Source organism: Ornithorhynchus anatinus, chromosome 5 (assembly GCF_004115215.2).
Source record: "Ornithorhynchus anatinus isolate Pmale09 chromosome 5, mOrnAna1.pri.v4, whole genome shotgun sequence".
Classification (NCBI taxonomy): Eukaryota; Metazoa; Chordata; class Mammalia; order Monotremata; family Ornithorhynchidae; genus Ornithorhynchus; species Ornithorhynchus anatinus.
Genome location: NC_041732.1, coordinates 79,952,903 through 79,972,830, shown reverse-complemented (window position 1 = coordinate 79,972,830; position 19,928 = coordinate 79,952,903). Strand labels below are relative to the sequence as shown.

Below are 19,928 nucleotides of genomic sequence, written 5' to 3'. Positions count from 1 at the left end.
TGGAGAGAGCCTGGGCTTGGGAGTCAGAGGTCGTGAGTTCGACTCCCGGCTCTGCCACTTGTCAGCTGGGGGACTGTGGGCGAGTCACTTTACTGCTCTGTGCCTCAGTGACCTCATCTGTCAAATGGGGATGAAGACTGTGAGCCCCTCGTGGGACCACCTGCTGACCCTGCCTCTCCCCCAGCGCTTAGAACAGTGCTCTGCACCTAGTAGGCGCTTAACAAATACCCACATTATTATTATTATTAACTGTGAACCTCACGTGGGACCACCTGCTGACCCTGTCTCTCCCCCAGCGCTTAGAACAGTGCTCTGCACACAGTAAGCGCTTAGCAAATACCCACATTATTATGAACGATGGCAATAAATAGAGTGGAGGGGAAGAACATCTCGTAAGAACGCTGGCCACTAAATAGAATCCAGGCGCTCTCCCCCAGCGCTTCGAGCGGTGCTCCGCACATAGTAAGCGCTTAACCGATCCCAACGTTATATTATTATTGATTGACGGATCGACAGAGGGCGGGCGGGCGGGCGGCCGCCGCTAGAGGGCGCAGCGGGCCGGGGCGGAAGCCCCGCCCCCGGTCGTGACGTCCCCCGCCCCGAGCGGGTTGGTCCCTCCCGGCCCCGCCCCCTCCCGAGTGACGGGCGCGGCGGCCAATGGGCGGGCGGCGCCGGGGCGGCGGGCCAATGGCGGGGCGGCGGGGGCGGGCCCTGGCGGGGCGGGCGGGCGCACTCTCGGCCTCGGAGGGGGGAGCGCGGGGCGGCCTGGCGGCGGCGGCAGCAGCGAGCGGTGAGCGGGGGGGGGGCTCTGCGAAGCGCTGCGCTCGGGCAAGCCGGGAGGGCCTCCGGGGGGCGGGGCCGCCCCTCGCCGCCCAACATCCATTCATCCCTTCCGTCCTTTTGCTACGGCGCTTCCGGGGCGCGGAGCGCTGCGCTGAGCGCTCGGCAGAGTAGGCTCATTCATTCATTCATTCATTCATTCATCCATCCATCCCGTCGTTTTGGGGGGCGCTTCCGGTGTGCGGAGCACTGTGCTGAGCGCTGGGGAGCGTAGGCACATTCATTCATCCGGTCGTTTTTTTCTGGAGCACTTCCGGGGGTGCGGAGCACTGTGCTGAGCGCTGGGGAGAGCAGCCACATTCATTCATTCATTCATTCAGTCGTTTTGGGGGGGGGGCTTCCGGGGTGCGGAGCACTGTGCTGAGCGCTGGGGAGAGCAGGCTCATTCATTCGTTCATTCATTCATCCAGTCGTTTTTCCGGAGCGCTTCCGGGGTGGGGAGCACTGTGCTGAGCGCTGGGGAGAGTAGGCACATTCATTCATTCATCCAGGCGTTTTTTTGGAGCACTTCCGGTGTGCAGAGCACTGTGCTGAGCGCTCGGGAGAGTAGGCACAGTCATTCATTCATTCAGGCGTTTTTTGGGGGGACTTCCGGTGTGCAGAGCACTGTGCTGAGCGCTGGGGAGAGTAGGCACATTCATTCATTCATCCTGTCGTTTTTTGGAGCACTTCCGGTGTGCAGAGCACTGTGCTGAGCGCTCGGGAGAGTAGGCACATTCATTCATTCATTCAGGCGTTTTTTGGGGGTACTTCCGGTGTGCAGAGCACTGTGCTGAGCGCTGGGGAGAGTAGGCACATTCATTCATTCATCCTGTCGTTTTTGGAGCACTTCCGGTGTGCAGAGCACTGTGCTGAGCGCTCGGGAGAGTAGGCACATTCATTCATTCATTCAGGCGTTTTTTGGGGGTACTTCCGGTGTGCAGAGCACTGTGCTGAGCGCTCGGGAGAGTAGCCACATTCATTCATTCATTCAGGCGTTTTTTGGGGGGTACTTCCGGTGTGCGGAGCACTGTGCTGAGCGCTGGGGAGAGTAGGCACATTCATCCTGTCGTTTTTTAGAGCACTGTGCTGAGCGCTCGGGAGAATAGCCACATTCATTCATTTATTCATTCATTCAGTCGTTTTTGGGGGGGGCTTCCGGTGTGTGGAGCACTGTGCTGAGCGCTGCGGAGAGTAGGCACATTCATTCATCCATCCAGTCGTTTTTCTGGAGCACTTCCGGTGTGCGGAGCACTGTGCTGAGCGCTCGGGAGAGTAGGCACATTCATCTAGTCGTTTTTGGAGCGCTTCCGGTGTGCGGAGCACTGTGCCGAGCGCTGGGGAGAGTAGACACATTCATTCATTCATCCTGTCATTTTTCTAGGGCGCTTCCGGTGTGCGGAGCACTGTGCTGAGCGCTTGGGAGGGTACGGAATAACACATTCCTGCCTCCGACGGGCTCGTGGTATTTGTGGAGCGCTTCCGGGGTGCGGAGCACTGGGCTAAGCGCCTGGGACGGTACGGTATAACACGTTCCTGCCTCCAATGGGCTCATGGTGTTTGTGGAGCGCTTCCGGAGTGCAGAGCACTGTGCTAAGCGCTTGGGACGGTATGGTATAAGACATCACTGCCCCCGACGGGCTCCTGGTCTTTATGGAGCGCTTCCGGTGTGCGGAGCACTGTGCTAAGCGCTTGGGAGAGGACGGTAAAACAGACACTTGCCCGCCCCCAACGGGCTCATGGTGTTTGTGAAGCCCTTCCGGTGTGCAGAGCACTGTACTTAATAATAATAATGTTGGTATTTGTTAAGCGCTTACTATGGGCCGAGCACTGTTCTAAGCGCTGGGGTAGACACAGGGGAATCGGGATGTCCCACGTGGGGCTCACAGTCAATCCCCATTTTCCAGATGAGGTAACTGAGGCACAGAGAAGTGAAGTGACTCGCCCACAGTCACACAGCTGACAAGTGGCAGAGCTGGGATTCGAACTCATGACCTCTGACTGCAAAGCCCGGGCTCTTTCCACTGAGCCACGCTGCTTCTCTTCTACTTCAACGCCGGGGAGAGTCCATCTTATTTTAGTGGTTTGCATTGACGTCTGTCTCCTCCCCTCGAGACTGTAAACTCGCTGTGGGCAGGGAATGTCGCTTTTTATTGTATTGGACCCTCCCAAACGCTTAGTACAGTGCTCTGCACCCAGTAAGCGCTTAATAAATACGATGGAGTGAGAAGGAATGAGTACAACCGTGTTGGAAGAGAGCTCTTCCCCTCTAGGCTGTGAGCTCGTCGTGGGGAGGAACGTGTCTGTTATATCGTGCCCTCCCAAGCGCTTTGGACCGTGCTGTGCGCGCAGTAAGCGCTCAATAAATAGCCCCGAATGAGTGACTATGAGTGAAGCGCTTCCATGGCAGGGCCGGGCCCAGGGTGCCGAGGAGGGGAGCGGGAAGCCCGTAGCTATTAAATGGAAGATGGGGGGCTTCACGGCAAACTGACTGCTTTGTCTTGGTTTTCGTTAAGCCCTCGTTGTGGGCCCGCCACTGTACTAGACGCCGGGCTAGGTGCGAGATAACGAAACGAACCCGTAAGGTGAGTTAGTAAGCTCGTTGTGGACGGGGGATGTTCATTGTTATATCGCGCTCTCCCCAGCTCCTAGAGCAAGCGGTGCCGCGAAGTGGAGAGAGCCCGGGCCTGGGAGGCGGGAGGAACCTGCAGCGTGGCTCAATGGAAAAAGCGCGGGCTTGGGAGTCAGAGGTCATGGGTTCGAATCCCGGCTCTGCCACTCGTCAGCTGGGGGACTGGGGGCAAGTCGCCGCACTTCTCTGGGCCTCAGTGACCTCATCGGTAAATTGGGGATTAACTGTGAGCCTCACGTGGGACGACCTGATGACCTGTCTCTCCCCCAGCGCTTAGAACAGTGCTCGGCACGTAGTAAGCGCTCAATAAATACTATTGAATGAATGAACCGTTTGGAAAAATGAAGAGGGTGTTTGAAAAGGGGTCGTTCGGACCGGTATTTTCCTTGAGGAGGGGCGAACTTAACGGGGTACGATCTACTCCCACACGGATCAGCGTTGTGATATTTGTGAAGTGCCTACTCTGTTGCCGATTTGTGCATTCCAAACGCTTAGTATGGTGCCCTGCACATAGTAAGCGCTCAATAAATACTATTGAATGAATGAACCGTTTGGAAAAATGAAGAGGGTGTTTGAAAAGGGGTCGTTCGGACCGGTATTTTCCTTGAGGAGGGGCGAACTTAACGGGGTACGATCTACTCCCACACGGATCAACGTTGTGATATTTGTGAAGTGCCTACTCTGTTGCCGATTTGTGCATTCCAAGCGCTTAGTACGGTGCCCTGCACAGAGTAAGCGCTCAATAAACACTATTGAATGAATGAACCGTTTGGAAAAATGAAGAGGGTGTTTGAAAAGGGGTCGTTCAGACCGGTATTTTCCTTGAAGAGGGGCGAACTTAACGGAGTACGATCTACTCCCACACGGATCAGCGTTGTGATATTTGTGAAGTGCCTACTCTGTTGCCGATTTGTGCATTCCAAGCGCTTAGTCCGGTGCTCTGCACAGAGTAAGCGCTCAATAAATACTATTGGATGAATGAACGTAGGTGGGTTCGACACACTAGGTATCTACTGTTAGAGTCGGCTTTCGCTGATTCTAGGCCTTGGGGTATCGCTGGATCTTGGGGTGCTTTGGGGTGTTTTTCTCTCCGAGTCGCTACGTCTCTACCCCCTTCTCTGATTCTCCGGGCCCAAGTTTCCGGGTCTTTTTTGGCTCATTTTTTGGTGCCGTCTCCCTTTCCGCCTCTTCGTATCCTTGTTGGGGAGGGGAGCCGGTGAAATCCGTCGAACCCGTTTCCTGAGGGGGAAAGGGTGTTGCCGAAGGGCAAGGGAGGTAGGTGAGGAGGGAAGGCAGGCCTCGGGGGAGAGGAGAATGAATCTTGGTTGCCCTAAGAGACCACCCTGACTCCGCCTCCGGGGGGTGAAAATAAGTAGCCTGGTCCAAGATGAGCCCCGCGCTGATGATGTCCAAGTTCCGCCTTGGTCCGGTGCTGCCGCTATGTCGGTTTCCTCCTGCACTGCCAGGCCCCGGTGACAGCGGGGTCGGGAGCGGTCCTGCCTTCTAAAACCACCTCCGCCGCTTGCCCGTTGTGTGACCTTGGACAAGTCACTTCCCTTCAGGTTCCCCCTCTCTAAAATGGGGAGAAGATGCCCGTCCCCCCTCCCCCCACTAGGCCTTTGAGCCCCACGTAGGGCAACGACTGTGTCCGACTCGGTCATCTCGGGTCTACTCCGGCATTTGGCGCTACGCTTAGCACATCGGAAGTGCTTAAATGCCACGATTAGTAGAATTCATAACCTGTGATCGATCAGTGATCAACAGAAAGAAGGCGCAGTCCTAGCCCTCAAGGGGTTGACAAGCTGAGGCAGAAAAAAAGTGATTTATCAGTAAGGGGAGCAGTAGGAAGAGACGAGGATGTTTCGGGAAGCGGCATGGCCTAGTGGAAAGAGCGTGGGACTGGGAATCAGAGGACCTGGGTTCTAATCCGGGCTTTTCCACTTGCCCGCTGTGGTGCCTCGGGCAGGTTGTTGAACTTCTCCGTGCCTCAGCGACCTCATACGTAAAACGGGATTAAATACCTGTTCTTCCTCAGACTTACTCTTCGAGCCCTGTGTAGCGGAGGCACAGAGTTCGACCCTGGTGCTTAGAACGTTGCTTGGCCTGTAGTAAGCACCTTACAAATGTAGTAGCCACCTAACAAATACCATAGTCACTATTATTAAGTACCCTGGACTTCAGAAGCTCTAATTACGGTATTTGTTAAGCGCTTACAATGTGCCAAGCACCGTTGCTTGGGGCAGATACAAGGTAATCAGGTTGGACCCAGTCCCTGTCCCACGTGGGGCTCCCAGTCTTAATCCCCATTTTACAGATGAGGCCACTGAGGCCCGGAGAAGTGAAGTGACTCGCCCACAGTCACACAGCTGACAAGTGGCAGAGCAGGGATTCGAACTCATGACCTCTGACTCCAAAGCCCGGGCTCTTTCCACTGAGCCGCGCTGCTTCTCAGAGCTTTGATGACCGCAACAGAGCTGGTAGACGTGTTTCCCCACCCCCAAGTAGCTTACAGTGAAGTGGGGAGGGGCCTCGATGACCCCCAGGAATTGGGGTTCATTCAGTCGTATTTATTGAGCGCTGGGTGCAAAGCATTGTACTGAGCGCTTGGGAGAGTACAACACACTAACAGACACGTGCCCACAATGTGCTTGCAGTTTAGAGGGGGAGACATTAATAGAAATAACTAAATTACAGATATATATACACGTAGAGCCCGGGCTTGGGAGTCAGAGGTCATGAGTTCGATTTCCGGCTCTGCCACTTGTCAGCTGTGTGACTGTGGGCAAGTCACTTCACTTCTCTGGACCTCAGTTACAGCCTGATTGCCCCGTCTTTACCCCAGTGCTTAGAACAGTGCTGTGCACACAGTAAGCGCTTAACACATACCAACATTATTATTACGTGGGCCGGGAGTTGGCGGCAAGGCGGGCGAGATGGAGGCACAGTGAGAAGTTTAGCGGCACCAGAGGAGCGGAGTGTGAAGGCTGGGAATAGAAGAAGAGGAGGGAGATGAGGTAAGAAGGGGTGAGGTGATGGAGAGATTTAAAGCCAATAATGAGGAGTTCTTGTTTGATCTGGTGGTTGATAGGCAACCACTGGAGATTTTTCGGGGGGGGGGGGGGGGGCGGTGGCGATATGCCCTGAAGGTTTTGTAGAGAGATAATCTGGGTAGCGGAGTGAAGGTTGGACTGCAGTGGGGAGAGGCGGGAGGTTGGGAGGTCAGAAAAGAGTCTGATGCAAGAATCCAGGCGGGAGAGGAGGAGTGATTTTACTAACGTGATAGTTTGGATGGAGGGGAAAGGGCGGATCTTGGAGATGTTGTGAAGGTGAGACCGACAGGATTCGGTGACGGGTTGGAGGTGTGGGGTGAATGAGAGCGGAGTCAAGGACGACACCCAGGTTGCGGGCCTGTGAGACGGGAAGGATGGTCGTACCATCCACGGTGATGGGAAAGTCAGGGTTTGGGAGGGAAGATAAGGAGCTCAATTTTGGACATGTTGAGTTTGAGGTGGTGCGAGGACATCCAGGTGGAGACGTCCTGAAGGGAGGAGGAGATGCGAGCCTGGAGGGAGGGGGAGAGAGAACAGGGAAGGAGATACAGACTTGGGTGTCCTCCGCATAGAGATGATAGTTGAAGCCACGGGAGCGAATGAGTTCTCCAAGGGAGTGAGTGTAGATGGAGAATAGAAGGGGACCAAGAGCTGACCCTTGAGGAATCCCTACACCTAGGGGATTGGAGGGGGAGGAGGAGCCTGTGAAGGAGACTGAGAATGAACGGCCAGAGAGATGAGAACTAGGAGAGGACCGAGTCCGTGAAGACAAGGTTGGATAAACGTATTGAGGAGAAGGGGATGGTCTCCAGTGTCAAAGCTCGAGGAGGATTAGGATGCAGTAGGAGCCGTTGGATTTGGCAAGAAGGAGATCACTGGTGACCTTTGAGAGGGCGGTTTCAGTGGAGTGAAGGGGACAGAAGCCAGATTGGAGGGGGTGCCGAAGTCAGCTGGAGGAGAGGAATCGGAGGCGCCGAGTGTAGACGACTGACTCGCTCAAGGAGTTTGGAGGGGAAGGGTAGGAGGGAGATGGGGCGAAAACTGGAGGGGGCTGTGGGGTCAAGGGGGAGATGTGGGCGTGATTGAAGTCAGTGGGGAAGAAGCCATTGGAGAGTGAACGGTTGAAGATGGCAGTTAAGGAGGGAAGGGGTGGAGAGTTTTTATAAGGTGCGAAGGAATGGGGTCTGATGCGCAGGCGGCTAGAAATTAATTCCCCATGGTGTTCTATGTTCATTCCACCGTCACCCATCTCATCCTGGGAACCAGATCTTAAACCCACCCTTCCTCATTTTTTTTCCATGTTAAAGGTGACCAGATAAGTATGATTTTATGTCAGCGGATGTGATTGGCGCCTGGGAAACCATTAGTTTCCATTGGCTATCATTTCTTTCCTTCCTCTTTTTCAAGGGCGGCCCAGTTTGGACTCTCACCTCCCAAACAAACCATCCAACCGTGCCTGGCTCCTGCCTATTATCCATTGCTCACACCTTTCCCCTGCTTAAATCCGCCAAGGCCCATCCTTTCTCACCTTCAAAGCCCTCTTCAAAAATCACCTCCTCCACAAGGTATTCCGTGATTTATCCTTCACTTTTCAGTAGATTTCTCCTCGTGGGCAAGGGATCACGCCCACCCGTTCTGTTATGTGGTACTTTCCCTCATTTCCTTTGCTTCCACTCTCTTCTTCGTCACTCTGACCTTTCCCTTTCTTCATCCCCCCTCCCAGTCCCACAGCACTCCTGTACATATCTGTAATTAATTATTTCTATTAATGTCTGTCTCCCCCTCTAGATCCTAAGCTTGCTGAGGGCAGGGAATGTGACTGTTTATTGTCGTAGCTCCCCAGCGCTTATTACAGTGCTCAGGAAGCGCTCAATATTCGATTGGCTGACTTTCCCAAGCGCTCAGAACAGTGCTCTGCCCACAGTAAGCACTTGGTGAGCACTGTTTTACCGTAGCTCTCCCATATATTTTTTTTTGGTACTTGTTAAATGCTTACTCTGAGCAAGGTTCTGTACCGAGCCCTCGGATAGATACAAGAGAATCAAGTCGGACACAGTCGGTCCCACTTGGGACTCTCAGTCTAATTCAGAAAGAAGAGAATTCAATCCCCATTTTATGGATGAGGTAATTGAGGCCCAGTGAAATAACTTGACCGAGTTCCCTCTGACTCACAGGCCCGGGCTCTTTCCATTAGGCCATCCTGCTCCTCTATACCTCTACGTGATGGCTATTGTCAATCTGGTTCTTTCTGTCCCCTCCATTAGATCGTAAGCTCCTGGAAGACAGGGCCGACGTCTTCTTTTCCTTTTATCATTTGTTCTCAAACACCTCTTGCCCACAAGTAGGGGTCCAGAAAGTGCCGGTGGCGCTCAGCCAGTCGGGGTATTTACTGAGCGTTTACCGTTTACTGCAGAGCACCGAGCTAAGCGCTTGGGAGGGTCCAAAATAGCAGAGTCGGTAGACAGGCTCCCTGCCCACAGCGAGAAGCCACGTGGCCTACTTGATAGAGCGCAGGCCTGGGAGTCAGAAGGACCTGGGATCGAATTTCGGCTCCGCCCCTCGTCTCGTCTGTGACCTTGGGCAAGTCGCTTCACTTCTCTGTGCCTCAGTCCCTCCTCTCTGTAACATGGGGATTAAGACTGTGAGCCACATGTGGGACTGGGATTGTGTCCAGCCTGATTACCTGGTATCTACTACCCCAGTTCCTAGAACAGTGCCTGGCACATTGTAAGCGCATAACAAATACTATATTTAAAAAAAAACAACAAGAAAAACCGAGCTTTGTTGGTGAGGCGAGGCATCATGGGGAAGGGCTGGGGAGGGGAGTGAAGGCCACGGTTCCGTTAACACCATCACATGTCTGTCTCTGTCCCTAGCTTGCCCGGGTGCCTGGTGAGAAGAGGCGGAAGGACCGTCCCCGGGGTTCCCAGACCAGAGTTGCGCGGATCCGACGGTGATTCCCTCGCGGAGCCATGGCGGCCGCCCTCGGAGAGGCTGCGGCTTGGGGTCTGCGGCACGGGGCTCTGATGGAGGACCTCCCCGAGGACCCGGAGGCCGACCGGGAGTGGGACGACCTGAGCCCCGAGGCCGCCCGCCTGCGCTTCCGGCAGCTGCGCTACCGGGAGCTGGCGGGGCCCCACGAGGCCCTGAGCCAGCTCCGCGTGCTCTGCTGCCAGTGGCTGAGGCCCGAGAAGCACACCAAGGCCGAGATCCTGGAGCTGCTGGTGCTCGAGCAGTTCCTCACCATCCTGCCCGGGAAACTGCAGGCTTGCGTCCGGGAGCAGTGGCCCATGAGCGGCGAGGAGGCGGTCGCCGTGGTGGAGGATTTGCCCCAGATCCTACAGGAGGAGGATGGTGAGGAGCAGATAACGATTCGGGGCGGGGGCGGTGGGGAGGGAGGGGCAGCGGAGGGCACGCTGCTACGTCAGGTGGGCGCCGTGGAGCCCGACGGCTTCCCGGATCGCGGAGAGGCACAGGGGATCGGCTACTTGGCACCAGCGGGCCGGGGGCGGGCCGGGACCGGGCGACTGCTCTGGTCCGTGGGCCACTTCCCGTTTTTATAAGCGACGGGCTGGGGAGCTGGCCAGCGGGGCAGAGCGGGATTGCGGCCATGCCAGCCACCGCTTCTGACCCCCGTGGCTCCTTGCCGATTCCGAGCCGGCCACGGGTGGTTCGAAACCCCACCTGCCCCTGAGCTCGGGGTCACGGCAGGCCGAGGGATTCCTAACCCCTGGAACAGAGCAGGGTAGGAGCCGCTAGGGATGAAAGCGGAAGGCTCAGGAACTGGGCCGGATTGAATCGGCGATGGGGCGGATCTGGCCCGTGGCTTGTATTTGCCCCCTACCACGTTAGAATGTGCAGTGGAGGAGTGTGAGGGGCCGTGACCGAGTCCCACCAGATACCAGGGGTGGGGTGGAAACTCGTCGATTGGCGCACTCTTCCCCCTCCCACCCGACTACGTCCGTTCCTCTCCATACTGTTGCTTCCGCTCTTGCTCGGGGCAGAGCGGAGGAGTCGCCCCTGGCGCAGCGGTCACTAACCCTGCGTTTTTGTTCGGCTGTCCTTCGTCTTCCACGTCCGAAGACGACGAGTTAGCTGCGGGCAGATTTGATCCGGGTGTGTGGATACGCCCGCGAAAGCTGCCCCGTGGCCCTTTCCGAACACCCACGAGGATTGTCTTTCCCCGTGCCGTCGCGTCCGCCGTGGCGGAGCCCGACTCTGTTCGGATCCCTCCTGTTGCTCACGGGAATTTCCCGTAGGCTCTGTTTGAAAAGAGCCGCCCCGCTTCAGATCGGCTTTGCGGTCATCTCAATCAGCCAGTCGATCGTATTTACCGAGCGCCTGCTGGTCCCAGAGCGCTTGGGGAGAGTTTAGTAGAGCAGGCACGATTCCTGCCCTCAAGGATCTTTGAATTTCAACGGGGAGACGGACGCTACTAGTACAAGTGAGGGGAAGCAACAGAATATAAAGATGGGTACCTAAGCGCAATCGGAGTGGGGGTGAGGGAGTGAGGTTTCTAGCCCTCAGGTGATGCGGAGGTGCTGGGAGGGTGAAACGAGGATGGGGAAACGGGAAGCGAATCAGGGAAGGCCTTCCCGGAGGAGATGTGGTTTCCGATGTCCATTGCAATTCCTCGTTGTCGGAGTTTGTGCTTCACTGTCGTTGTAGACATTGATGATATGGGCAGGTGTGGTCAGGTCTTTTGCCCAGAAGGAGCGGCAGAGTCCAGATCCGGCTCGGGGGACAGTCCACAGTGGAGCGTTGGATTTGAATTCCAAGAACCTGGCCCCCTGGGGTAAGGACCCATTCCTTCGGCATATTAAAACTCCTTGGGTTTCTGACAGGCGGAACCGGGCTTGAGCCCGTGTGAGCCTCGAAAGCTGTGGGGAAACTCTGTCAGAGCTCTCCCATCTGTCCCCTCCCTCTGTTTCCCCCCCTTTTTCCTCCCCTCGCTCCCCCACCGCCCACCTTCCCCTCCTCTCCTTAACCCTCCCCCGCGGGCCTAAGAAACTCCCAGCAGCTCTTCGTCCCTGGCCCTGGAAATAAGAATCCCGTTCCTTCGGTGGGATCCTGGGGGGCAAAGCGTCTCAATTCCTGTCGTAGCTCAAAACTCGATAGACACCCGGAGAGCCCGTTTCAGTGAGAGATTGCGCGGGATGGTCGCCGTTAGGCCCTGCTGGGTTAGTTGTCCCCCAGGCTCCCCAGTTCCCCCAACTCCTAGCCACCGAAGGGGCCATGGCAGCCCAACCTCTTCAGCGGGGCTTCCGCAGCTCCTCGGCTCCTGGAGGGCCCTTTCTCTGTACTTGCCCTGATCATCTTTTCCTCTAAACCTGGGGAGAGCCACCCTAACCGGCCAGAGCCGCAACGTTCCTCTGTGTCCGTCCCCAGGAGTAGAATTCCAAGTCCCAGGCCGGAGGAGGAAAGAGCCTTCGTGAAGCCGGAGGAAGAGCAGTGGGACTCGGATCGTCCGGACTCCGAGAAGGAGGCAAGCCTGATCAGCGTCCACTCGGGTGAGGACCAAGTGGGCTCTGTAGGAGATCAACCCTAGGGCGTGAAGATGTCTAAGGGTGGACGCTTAGTCCTTTAACTTGTGCTTCTCTCCCCTGGGATTTTCTCTCTCTCCTGGAATTCTCTCCCTCTCCGACACGGGAATAATAATTGGAGTATTGGGAAGCAGCGAGGCCTAGCGGATAGAGCACGGGAGTCAGAAGGACCTGGGTTCTAGTCCTGGCTCCGCCACTTGTCAGCTGTGTGACCTTGGGCAGGTCACTTAACTTCTCTGCCCCTCAGTTACCTCATCTGTAAAACGGGGATCAAGACTGGGAGCCCCAAGTGGGCTAACCTAATAACCCTGTATCTATCCCAGCGCCTAGAACAGTGCTCGGCACATAGTAAGCGCTTAACAAATACCAACTTTATTACATGATTATTATGAGTCCTGCTTGTCTGCTGTAAGAGCGTGGGCAAGTCACTTCACTTTTCTGTGCCTCACTAACCTCATCTGTAAACTGGGGATTAAGACCATGAGCCCTATGTGGGGCAGGGCCGGTGTCCAAACCAACTAGCTTATATACGCCCCAGCGCTTAGTACAGTGACCGGCGCGTAGTAAGCGCTTAACAAATACCATTGTTCAACGTGTCCTGTGTGCCCAGCTCTGTATCGAGCACTGGGGTAGATACACAGGTGGTCTGGGCCTGGGTTCTCGGTTTAGAGATGAGGAAACCGGAGCACGGGGAACTAAGGCGACTCGGCCGGCCTTCCGCGGCCGAACCGGGATCAGAGCCGGGAGGTAGCTGACGGTTGTTTCCGTTCACTCTCTCAGGCTGGGACACGTGGAGCGGGACCGAGGAGAGCCCGAAGCACATTATTTCGGAGGAGATGGAATTGCCCAGTATGCTGTGGGGCATGTTCGAAGGGGATACGCCCCATTGTTCCGAAAAGGAAGCAGAGCGCGACAGAAAGAGCCGGTCGGAAAGGCCGTGGGGGATGCTCCCCGCGGTGAAGTGGGAGAAACTGCTTCAGGAAAGAAGTCCGGGGGACCAGCTCGCCCAACCGCCACCCCCGCCGGCGGAGAAGCCCTTCGCCTGCCCCGAATGCGGCAAGAGGTTCGGGAACACCTCCAACCTGAGAACCCACCAGCGAATCCACATGGGCGAGAGACCTTACAAGTGTTCCGAGTGCGGCCAGGGCTTCTCGCGCAGCTCCAACCTCATCAGGCACCAGAAGACGCACCTGGAGGAGAAGAGCTACCGCTGTTCGAAGTGTCAGAGGAGCTTCGGGCAGCGGTCCGACCTGACCCTGCATCAGCGCACCCACCTGAAGGAGAAACCCTTCAGCTGCGGCGTGTGCCAGAAGAGCTTCAGCCTGAGCTCGGCCCTGGCCGTGCATCAGAGGACCCACACGGACACCGCCCGCTACATCTGCTACGAGTGCGGCAAGAGCTTCAACAACAGCTCCAGCTTCGGGGTACACCACAGGACCCACACGGGGGAGAGGCCCTACAAGTGTAACGAGTGCGGGAGGGCCTTCAGCGACATCTCCAACTTCGGGGCCCACCAGCGGACCCACACCGGGGAGAAGCCCTATAAGTGCTCCGAGTGCGGGAAGCATTTCTCTCGGAGCTCCAACCTCATTCGGCACCAGAGGACCCACTCCAGCGAGAGGCCCTACCGAGCCCCCAAGTGAGGGAAGAGGGACCGGTGGGAAGATCCACGTTCTACCTCATTGAGACGGCCGCTCAGTGAAGGGATTGCTTACTGGGGCTCCTCCCTGGGCCTCTCTCCGCCTCCAGGAGGTTAAGCCAAGACTCGCAAACTCTGGGGCTCGGTTAGGCCCCGGAGGGCCAGACCTCCCCGGGTGGCGGCCCTGTCTCTCGTCTCATTTCCGGAAGCCCGCTCCCTTTTTTGTGCCTTAGATTTCTTCTCGGTTCAAAGTTGAAAGATCCCCGCCTCTCCCCGATCTCTCCCGGGTGGGAGAGGCCGGAGACCGGGCCGTCGTGTTTTGGGCTTCCCCGGAGAGAGGTCGGAGACCCGGCCCGGGGGCTCGGTACCGTTCGGATCGCTGTGCTTTTGGGCTTCTTCATTCTTTTTGCTAGTTGCGGGGGTAGTCTGGTGCACTCCTTAGTTTCCAGGAGAGAACTGGGCTCATAGAGTACTTATTAAGCACTTACTGTGTGCAGCGCACTGTACCGAGTGCCGGGAGAGGATTCCCAGCGGGGATGAAACAAGGTCCCCGTCCCTCGTGGAGCTGACGGTCGGAAAGTGTAAACGGGGCGAAGAGGGGTTGGAGACGGACGCGGCAGGTGCGGTGAAAAATTCCACCGCGACACAGATGAAGCCACGTGATGGGCCGTCTAAGTCTCGGCGGTCGGGGTGGGGTCCGAGAGGGTGCGGGACCAAGTCGGCAGCCGGGGACCCTCGGTGTTGGGAGGGAAGACGGCAGTTACCTCCGCGCTTTCCTCGGCGGCGACCCAAGAGTCCGAGAGCGCACGGGAACGGCTTTCGCCGCCCCCCGCCCGGCACTCCCGGAGCACGCTGAGCGTGGGGACCCTCGGTGGCCACGGCGCCTTTCTTGGCGGCGATGGGATGTTGGGAAGAACCGCCTCAAAGGGAGACGCTTTCAAATTGGGTCATCCTGGGAGGGGCAGGAGGGAGGAGGGCGAGCAGCCGAAGGGTTTCCGGTGTCCCGTTGGGAGTTTGTAGAGGAAAAAAATACGAAGCTCTGCCTGGACCGGCCTCCTGGCCTGAGTCCAAGACCCGATCCTAGCCCGGTCTCTGACTTTCTTTTGGCTGGGTCTGGCTGGGCCCCGGCTGGCTCCCAGAAATCGGAGGAAGAGGCTTCTGAGAAGTTCCTGCACCTGTATGCGGAGGTACTCCCTTGTGTGTTCGCTGGGCCCACTTTAAGCAATTAGTGGTATTTATTGAGCGCTTACTGTGTGCAGAACACTGTACTGAGTGCTTGGGAGAACGTGCAGGGCCACAGAGTTGGTAGGCATGATCCCTGCCCAGAAGGAGCTTACCGTCTACTGGGGGAGACAGACATGAAAATAGATGAGGGATAGGGGAAATACATTTTCTGGGAGCGCCTGCACGTTGGATCAGAAGGAGCTTACCGTCTCCATGGTGGGACAGACATGAAAATAGATTAGGGGTGGGGGAAATACGTTTTATGGGAGTGCCTGCATGTTGGATAGACTAGGGGCATCACTCTGTATGTGTAGGGGATGGATTTCTTTTTTTTTTCAGGTTTGACACAATTTTACCCAGACTTCTACCCCGATTCATTTTTTTTTTTTACAGATCAGGTTAAACCCAAACTCATCTTGAATGTACCTCTGACCACAGAACTTTCTTGAGCTCTGTCTTCACTTTTTGCTCTTTGCTTCGCCGCCCCGCCTTCCTCCCTCACCCCCTCCTCCTCCCCCCAGTCGCTTCGGCCCTTACCCCCACCCACCTCTTTTTTTTTCCTTCTCCCCTTTCCTCCCACCTCGAAGGCTGAGCCGGTAGGAGCGAGCCTCGGGGGCGGGCAGGTGGAGACAATCTGCTGCTGGAGCAGGGTTGCAAAGTTTAGGGCCTCTGGCTCTTTTTCTGTTGCTCCTATCTTCGAGCGACTCCCAAATCTTGTTTCTGGCTTGGTGGAAAAGAGTCCGGCACCGGGAATAGAGGCCTGGGCTCTAGCCCCGTCTCTACAAGGCGGGAATCGCTGGGGTGAGGCCGTCAGCGATGAAGGTTTCTGATCCAAGGACCACCTTTAAGGTGTTTCCCGAGGTGGACGGGCCCAGCAGACGTCGGGAAAAGTACGTGGGTGACACGGGGGGCGATGATGGAGACCGGAGTGACTACCGAGGCAAGTGCATCGCTGGGTCAGAGCGCTGTGGCGAGGCACGGAGTCGGCTGCCTGTCCGGATCACTTGGGCTGCCTGTAGGTCCCGCGCGTGCTTCAGGGTGTGGTGCACCCAGCCACGTTTGCTTGTTGTATTCCGAGCCCCAGCGTGAGCACAATTAAGCGGGGACCGTCCCGAGTGAGGATCGCCGAGCAAACCTCTCCCACTGTAATCAGTACCTTCACGAAGGGTCTCGGCCCCAAAATCTCCTATCCTTGGCAGGAGACTCCCTCATCTCATTCCCCTTGTGGGAGCTTAAAAAAAAATTCAAATTGTATTTTTCCCCAAAGGTTACTTGCCCAAGTTAGATTTTAAACCCCAAATCGGGCCTTAGTCAAGGGTGGGGAAAGTGCCTGGAGATCTTCCTGAGGGCTCAGGGAGGTTTCTCTTGAGGATATCGAGATACAGGCCGGATCATTCAGGCAGGCCCAGATTGGGGGGGGTTTCCCCCCGTTGTCTCGCCACAGGTCCTGCGCCTAAGCCTCTGCCGAGGCGGGGGCCGATTTTGAGCAGAGAGGGAGAGGGGATGGGGTTTGTTGTAAATGATGTTAGTGGAATTCAAGAAGCCTGGCAAGTTTATCGTCCAGGTGGGTCACGGGTCCTGCGTAGGAGTAGTCCCACTTGGTGGAGGGAGTTGTGGCCGCTTCCAAGCACCCGACCGGGCCCCTTCTTGCATTTACAAGCTAGCTTTTCCATAGATCCGTAATGAGAATTAGGTCGACTCTGAGTCGAGCCCAGCCTCCGTCTGGGAAGGCAAGCTCGAAGGGTTTCCTGATGGGCCTGGAGGCGGTCACCGGACCGCCCTAAAATGGCTTCCGCGGCAGGCGGGAACTGGAGCTTCTGGTGAGGTACTAGGGGAGCGCGGAAACAGCGTCTACGCGGACATCCCGTCCAAGCCGCCGTCAGGGGCGCCGAGCACCGGCGCACAGCCGGGACATCCGTCCTCTCCGGGTGCGAGGCGGGCATGACTGGGTCTGTCGGGACCAGGTACGAGTCTTCGTTTCTGGGGTCTAACGCGGCTAGAGTTGAGCCCTACACTCTTGATCCGTTCCAGGCTCCCGGCTCTCTGTCTCTGCCTTGGGGAATGCTGCCTGGATAGGATCTCGGCTCCCGGGAGCCCCGAGACCGCTCGGACCAGGCCGGGGCCCGGAGGTCCGGCCGTGGGAAATGCTGTCGGGTCTGAGCATGCACTCAGGTGTGAGGTTGCCGGTAGTACAATGACTTTCTTCTGTTGTTCCTTAATAAATACTGTTTGGTTCTCCTGTCTTGTCCTGTAAATCCTGTGGATGAGGGTGGGGAGTGGGATTCAGGAAGGCAGGGTGGAACGAGGGCTGCGGGAGAACCCATTTCGACTCGGATACCCTCTTCCTAAATCCCGGAATCTCCGCTGGCCTCCTCAGGGATCCGTTCCTCGCTCAGCAGACATCGTGAGGGCTTCAGAGGAACGGAATTTGGACTGGTAGATATTGGCTCGCTTTAAAAATTAATGTGGCTTATTGCTTTGAAATCAAAGCGGCGTGGGGAAGTAGCGTGGCCTAGCGGGAGGACCCCGGGCTTGGGAGTCCGAGGACCTGGGTTCTAATCCTGGCTCTTCCGTTTGCCCGCTGTGTGATCTCGGGCAAGTCACTTAGCTTCTCTGTGCCTCCGTTTCTTCACCTGCAAAATGGGGATTTAATGCGCGTTCTCCCTCTCAGACTGTGGGACAGGGACTGTGTCCGATCCGGTTGATTTATATCTACCCCAGTGCTTAGAAGAGTGCTTGACACATAGTAAGCCCTTAACAAATGCCATAAAAAAATGAGATAACCCTGGATGGGAGACTTCTAAAATCAGATACTCAGAATGGACAAATAATTTATCCCTCCAGTCACCTTTTCCTACACTTCTGTAGGTCCAAGCAAAAGAGCACGAGTCTAGGAATCAGGAGGCCTGGGTTCTAGTCCTGGCTCTGCAAGTAGAGGAATGCCACCTAGAGCTGTTCCATTTGCTGGTGTAGCTTTCCGACTGAAACCTCACCCCCTTTACTCGGAATATCGGTGGTATTTCTGATTGGGCCTCACTGTGGCAAAACCCCTAAATTTGGTTCTTCTTCCTCCCCGCAGCACTTTGAGGATTATGGACACGATAGATCACGGGAGACCCAGGTACAATAATCAGACAAAATCCCTTGGAGGGGGTGGATTTAATTGTGTTGCTGTCACCCCAGTCTGGAGAATACATCTCCAGCTGACTGTGCTTTTGCCCGTGAGCTTGTTGGAAGAATGGAAATTTGAAATCTGCCTTCAGGGAAGCGTAACCTCGAATGGCCAACCGAAAATTTGTTGCCCACAGCCTTGTTCGTCTACAGGTGGAGTTGCCACAGACTCGGGGGCAACCGAGGGGTTTGTGGAAGAGCCCTGGCGGGGGAAGGATTCAAGGACAAAGGGGAGACCCCGCAGCTTCCTAGCATTTTTTGAGTCTCACAGGGGGAGAGGACAGGAAGCCCCTGGAGAGAAAGTGCTGTGATGGGTCTTTAGAGCAGAATGGTGAGGCAACCTTAGAAGTCCTTGAAATCTCAGCAGTGAGGAAGGGGCAACAGGGAAGGGCTGGGGTATGTGTGTGTGTGTGGGGTAGTGCTTAGCCAAAGCCCACCCAGAAATAAAGGGAAGAAGTCTCTCAAGTGCAACCAGTATTGGAGGCTGCAGCCTGCACCTTTCATTGAAATCAAAGTTAATTGACTAGACTTCAGTCCCTTTAAGTCCCCAAAAGGACTTTAAAAACCCGCAGCTTCTAGTTAAGTTACTAGAGCAGAGGTAAAGTAGAAAGTCCCCTCCAAAGACAGCCAGGAATGCGAACCAACATCAAAGCTCCCTCAAAGGAGTAAAGGGCATCAAATGGAAATGGATCCTAGTTTTGATTTCAATGACCGCATTTATTTCCTCTTTGACTTGGCTCCTTTAAATCTATTAAAAATCTGGGTGTGCAAGAGATTTGAAGGAAACGTTTTTTTTTTTTTTTTGGAATCCTAGAGTTGGAAGGGAGACCCAGGAGACCCTTGGCCTTCTTTTTAAACCCGAGCGTGGCTCAGTGGAAAGAGCACAGGCTGGGGAGTCAGAGATCATGGGTTCAAATCCCGGCTCCACCACTTGTCACCTGTGTGACTTTGGGCAAGTCACTTAACTTCTCTGTGCCTCAGTTTCCTCATCTGTAAAATGGAGATGAAGACTGTGAGCCACACGTGGGACCTGATCACCTTATATCCCCCCTGGGGCTTAGAACAGTGTTTTGCACATAGGAAGCGATTAACAAATGCCAACATTATTATTATCTGGGTCTCGTTTCCAACCCACCCTTTTCTGGCTCTGACTCAGAATAGGCGGTGCTTGGATCCAGAATTCACCTTAGAGAAATAAGGGATCAGAGGCAAGATTGGGGATGTAGAAGTGAAAACTGAGGAGATCAATCAGTGGTATTCATTGAGTGCTTAGTATGTGCAGAGCACTCCCTTTATTCATCCCCTCTTATGGCCCCCCAGCGCTTATGTACATACATAGGTACATTCGTACACCGAGCCAGCGCTTACGGAGAAAAGGCGTGGCTCAGTGGAAAGAGCACGGGCTTTGGAGTCAGAGGTCATGGGTTCGAATTCTGGCTCTGCCACTTGTCTGCTGTGTGACCGTGGGCAAGTCACTTAACTTCTCTGTGCCTCAGTTCCCTCATCTGTAAAATGGGGTTAAGACTTGAGCCCCACGTGGGACAACCTGATTCCCCTGTGTCTACCCCAGCGCTTAGAACAGTGCTCTGCACATAGTAAGCGCTTAACAAATACCAACATTATTATATCTGCCATTTATATTAATATCTGTCTCCCCCAATAGACTGTAAGCTCGTGGGCAGGGGACGTGTCTTGATTGTTATAGTATACTCTCCCACGTGCTTCGTACAGTGCTCTGTACACAGTACGTGCTCAATAAATACAACCGAGTGAATTTGCCTATCAAAAATATTGAGCACTTACTCTGTGCAGAACACTGTACTTAGAGCTTGGGAGAGTACAATATACCA

The 19,928-nt window shown here is 55.5% G+C and overlaps 1 protein-coding gene across 1 annotated transcript in view; it reads left to right on the top strand.

Moving 5' to 3' along the window:
- The first annotated feature begins 7,671 nt into the window (after window positions 1-7,671).
- Window positions 7,672-19,928, top strand: part of LOC100084474 (zinc finger and SCAN domain-containing protein 2-like) — a 29,824-nt gene continuing 17,567 nt past the window's right edge. Inside the window, exons 1-5 of the mRNA XM_029065981.2 lie at window positions 7,672-8,066; window positions 9,378-9,855; window positions 11,170-11,296; window positions 11,890-12,011; window positions 12,825-13,683. Coding sequence (XP_028921814.1) covers window positions 9,474-9,855; window positions 11,170-11,296; window positions 11,890-12,011; window positions 12,825-13,683 — 1,490 coding nt within the window. The 5' untranslated portion in view covers window positions 7,672-8,066; window positions 9,378-9,473. The remainder of the gene's footprint in view (window positions 8,067-9,377; window positions 9,856-11,169; window positions 11,297-11,889; window positions 12,012-12,824; window positions 13,684-19,928) is intronic.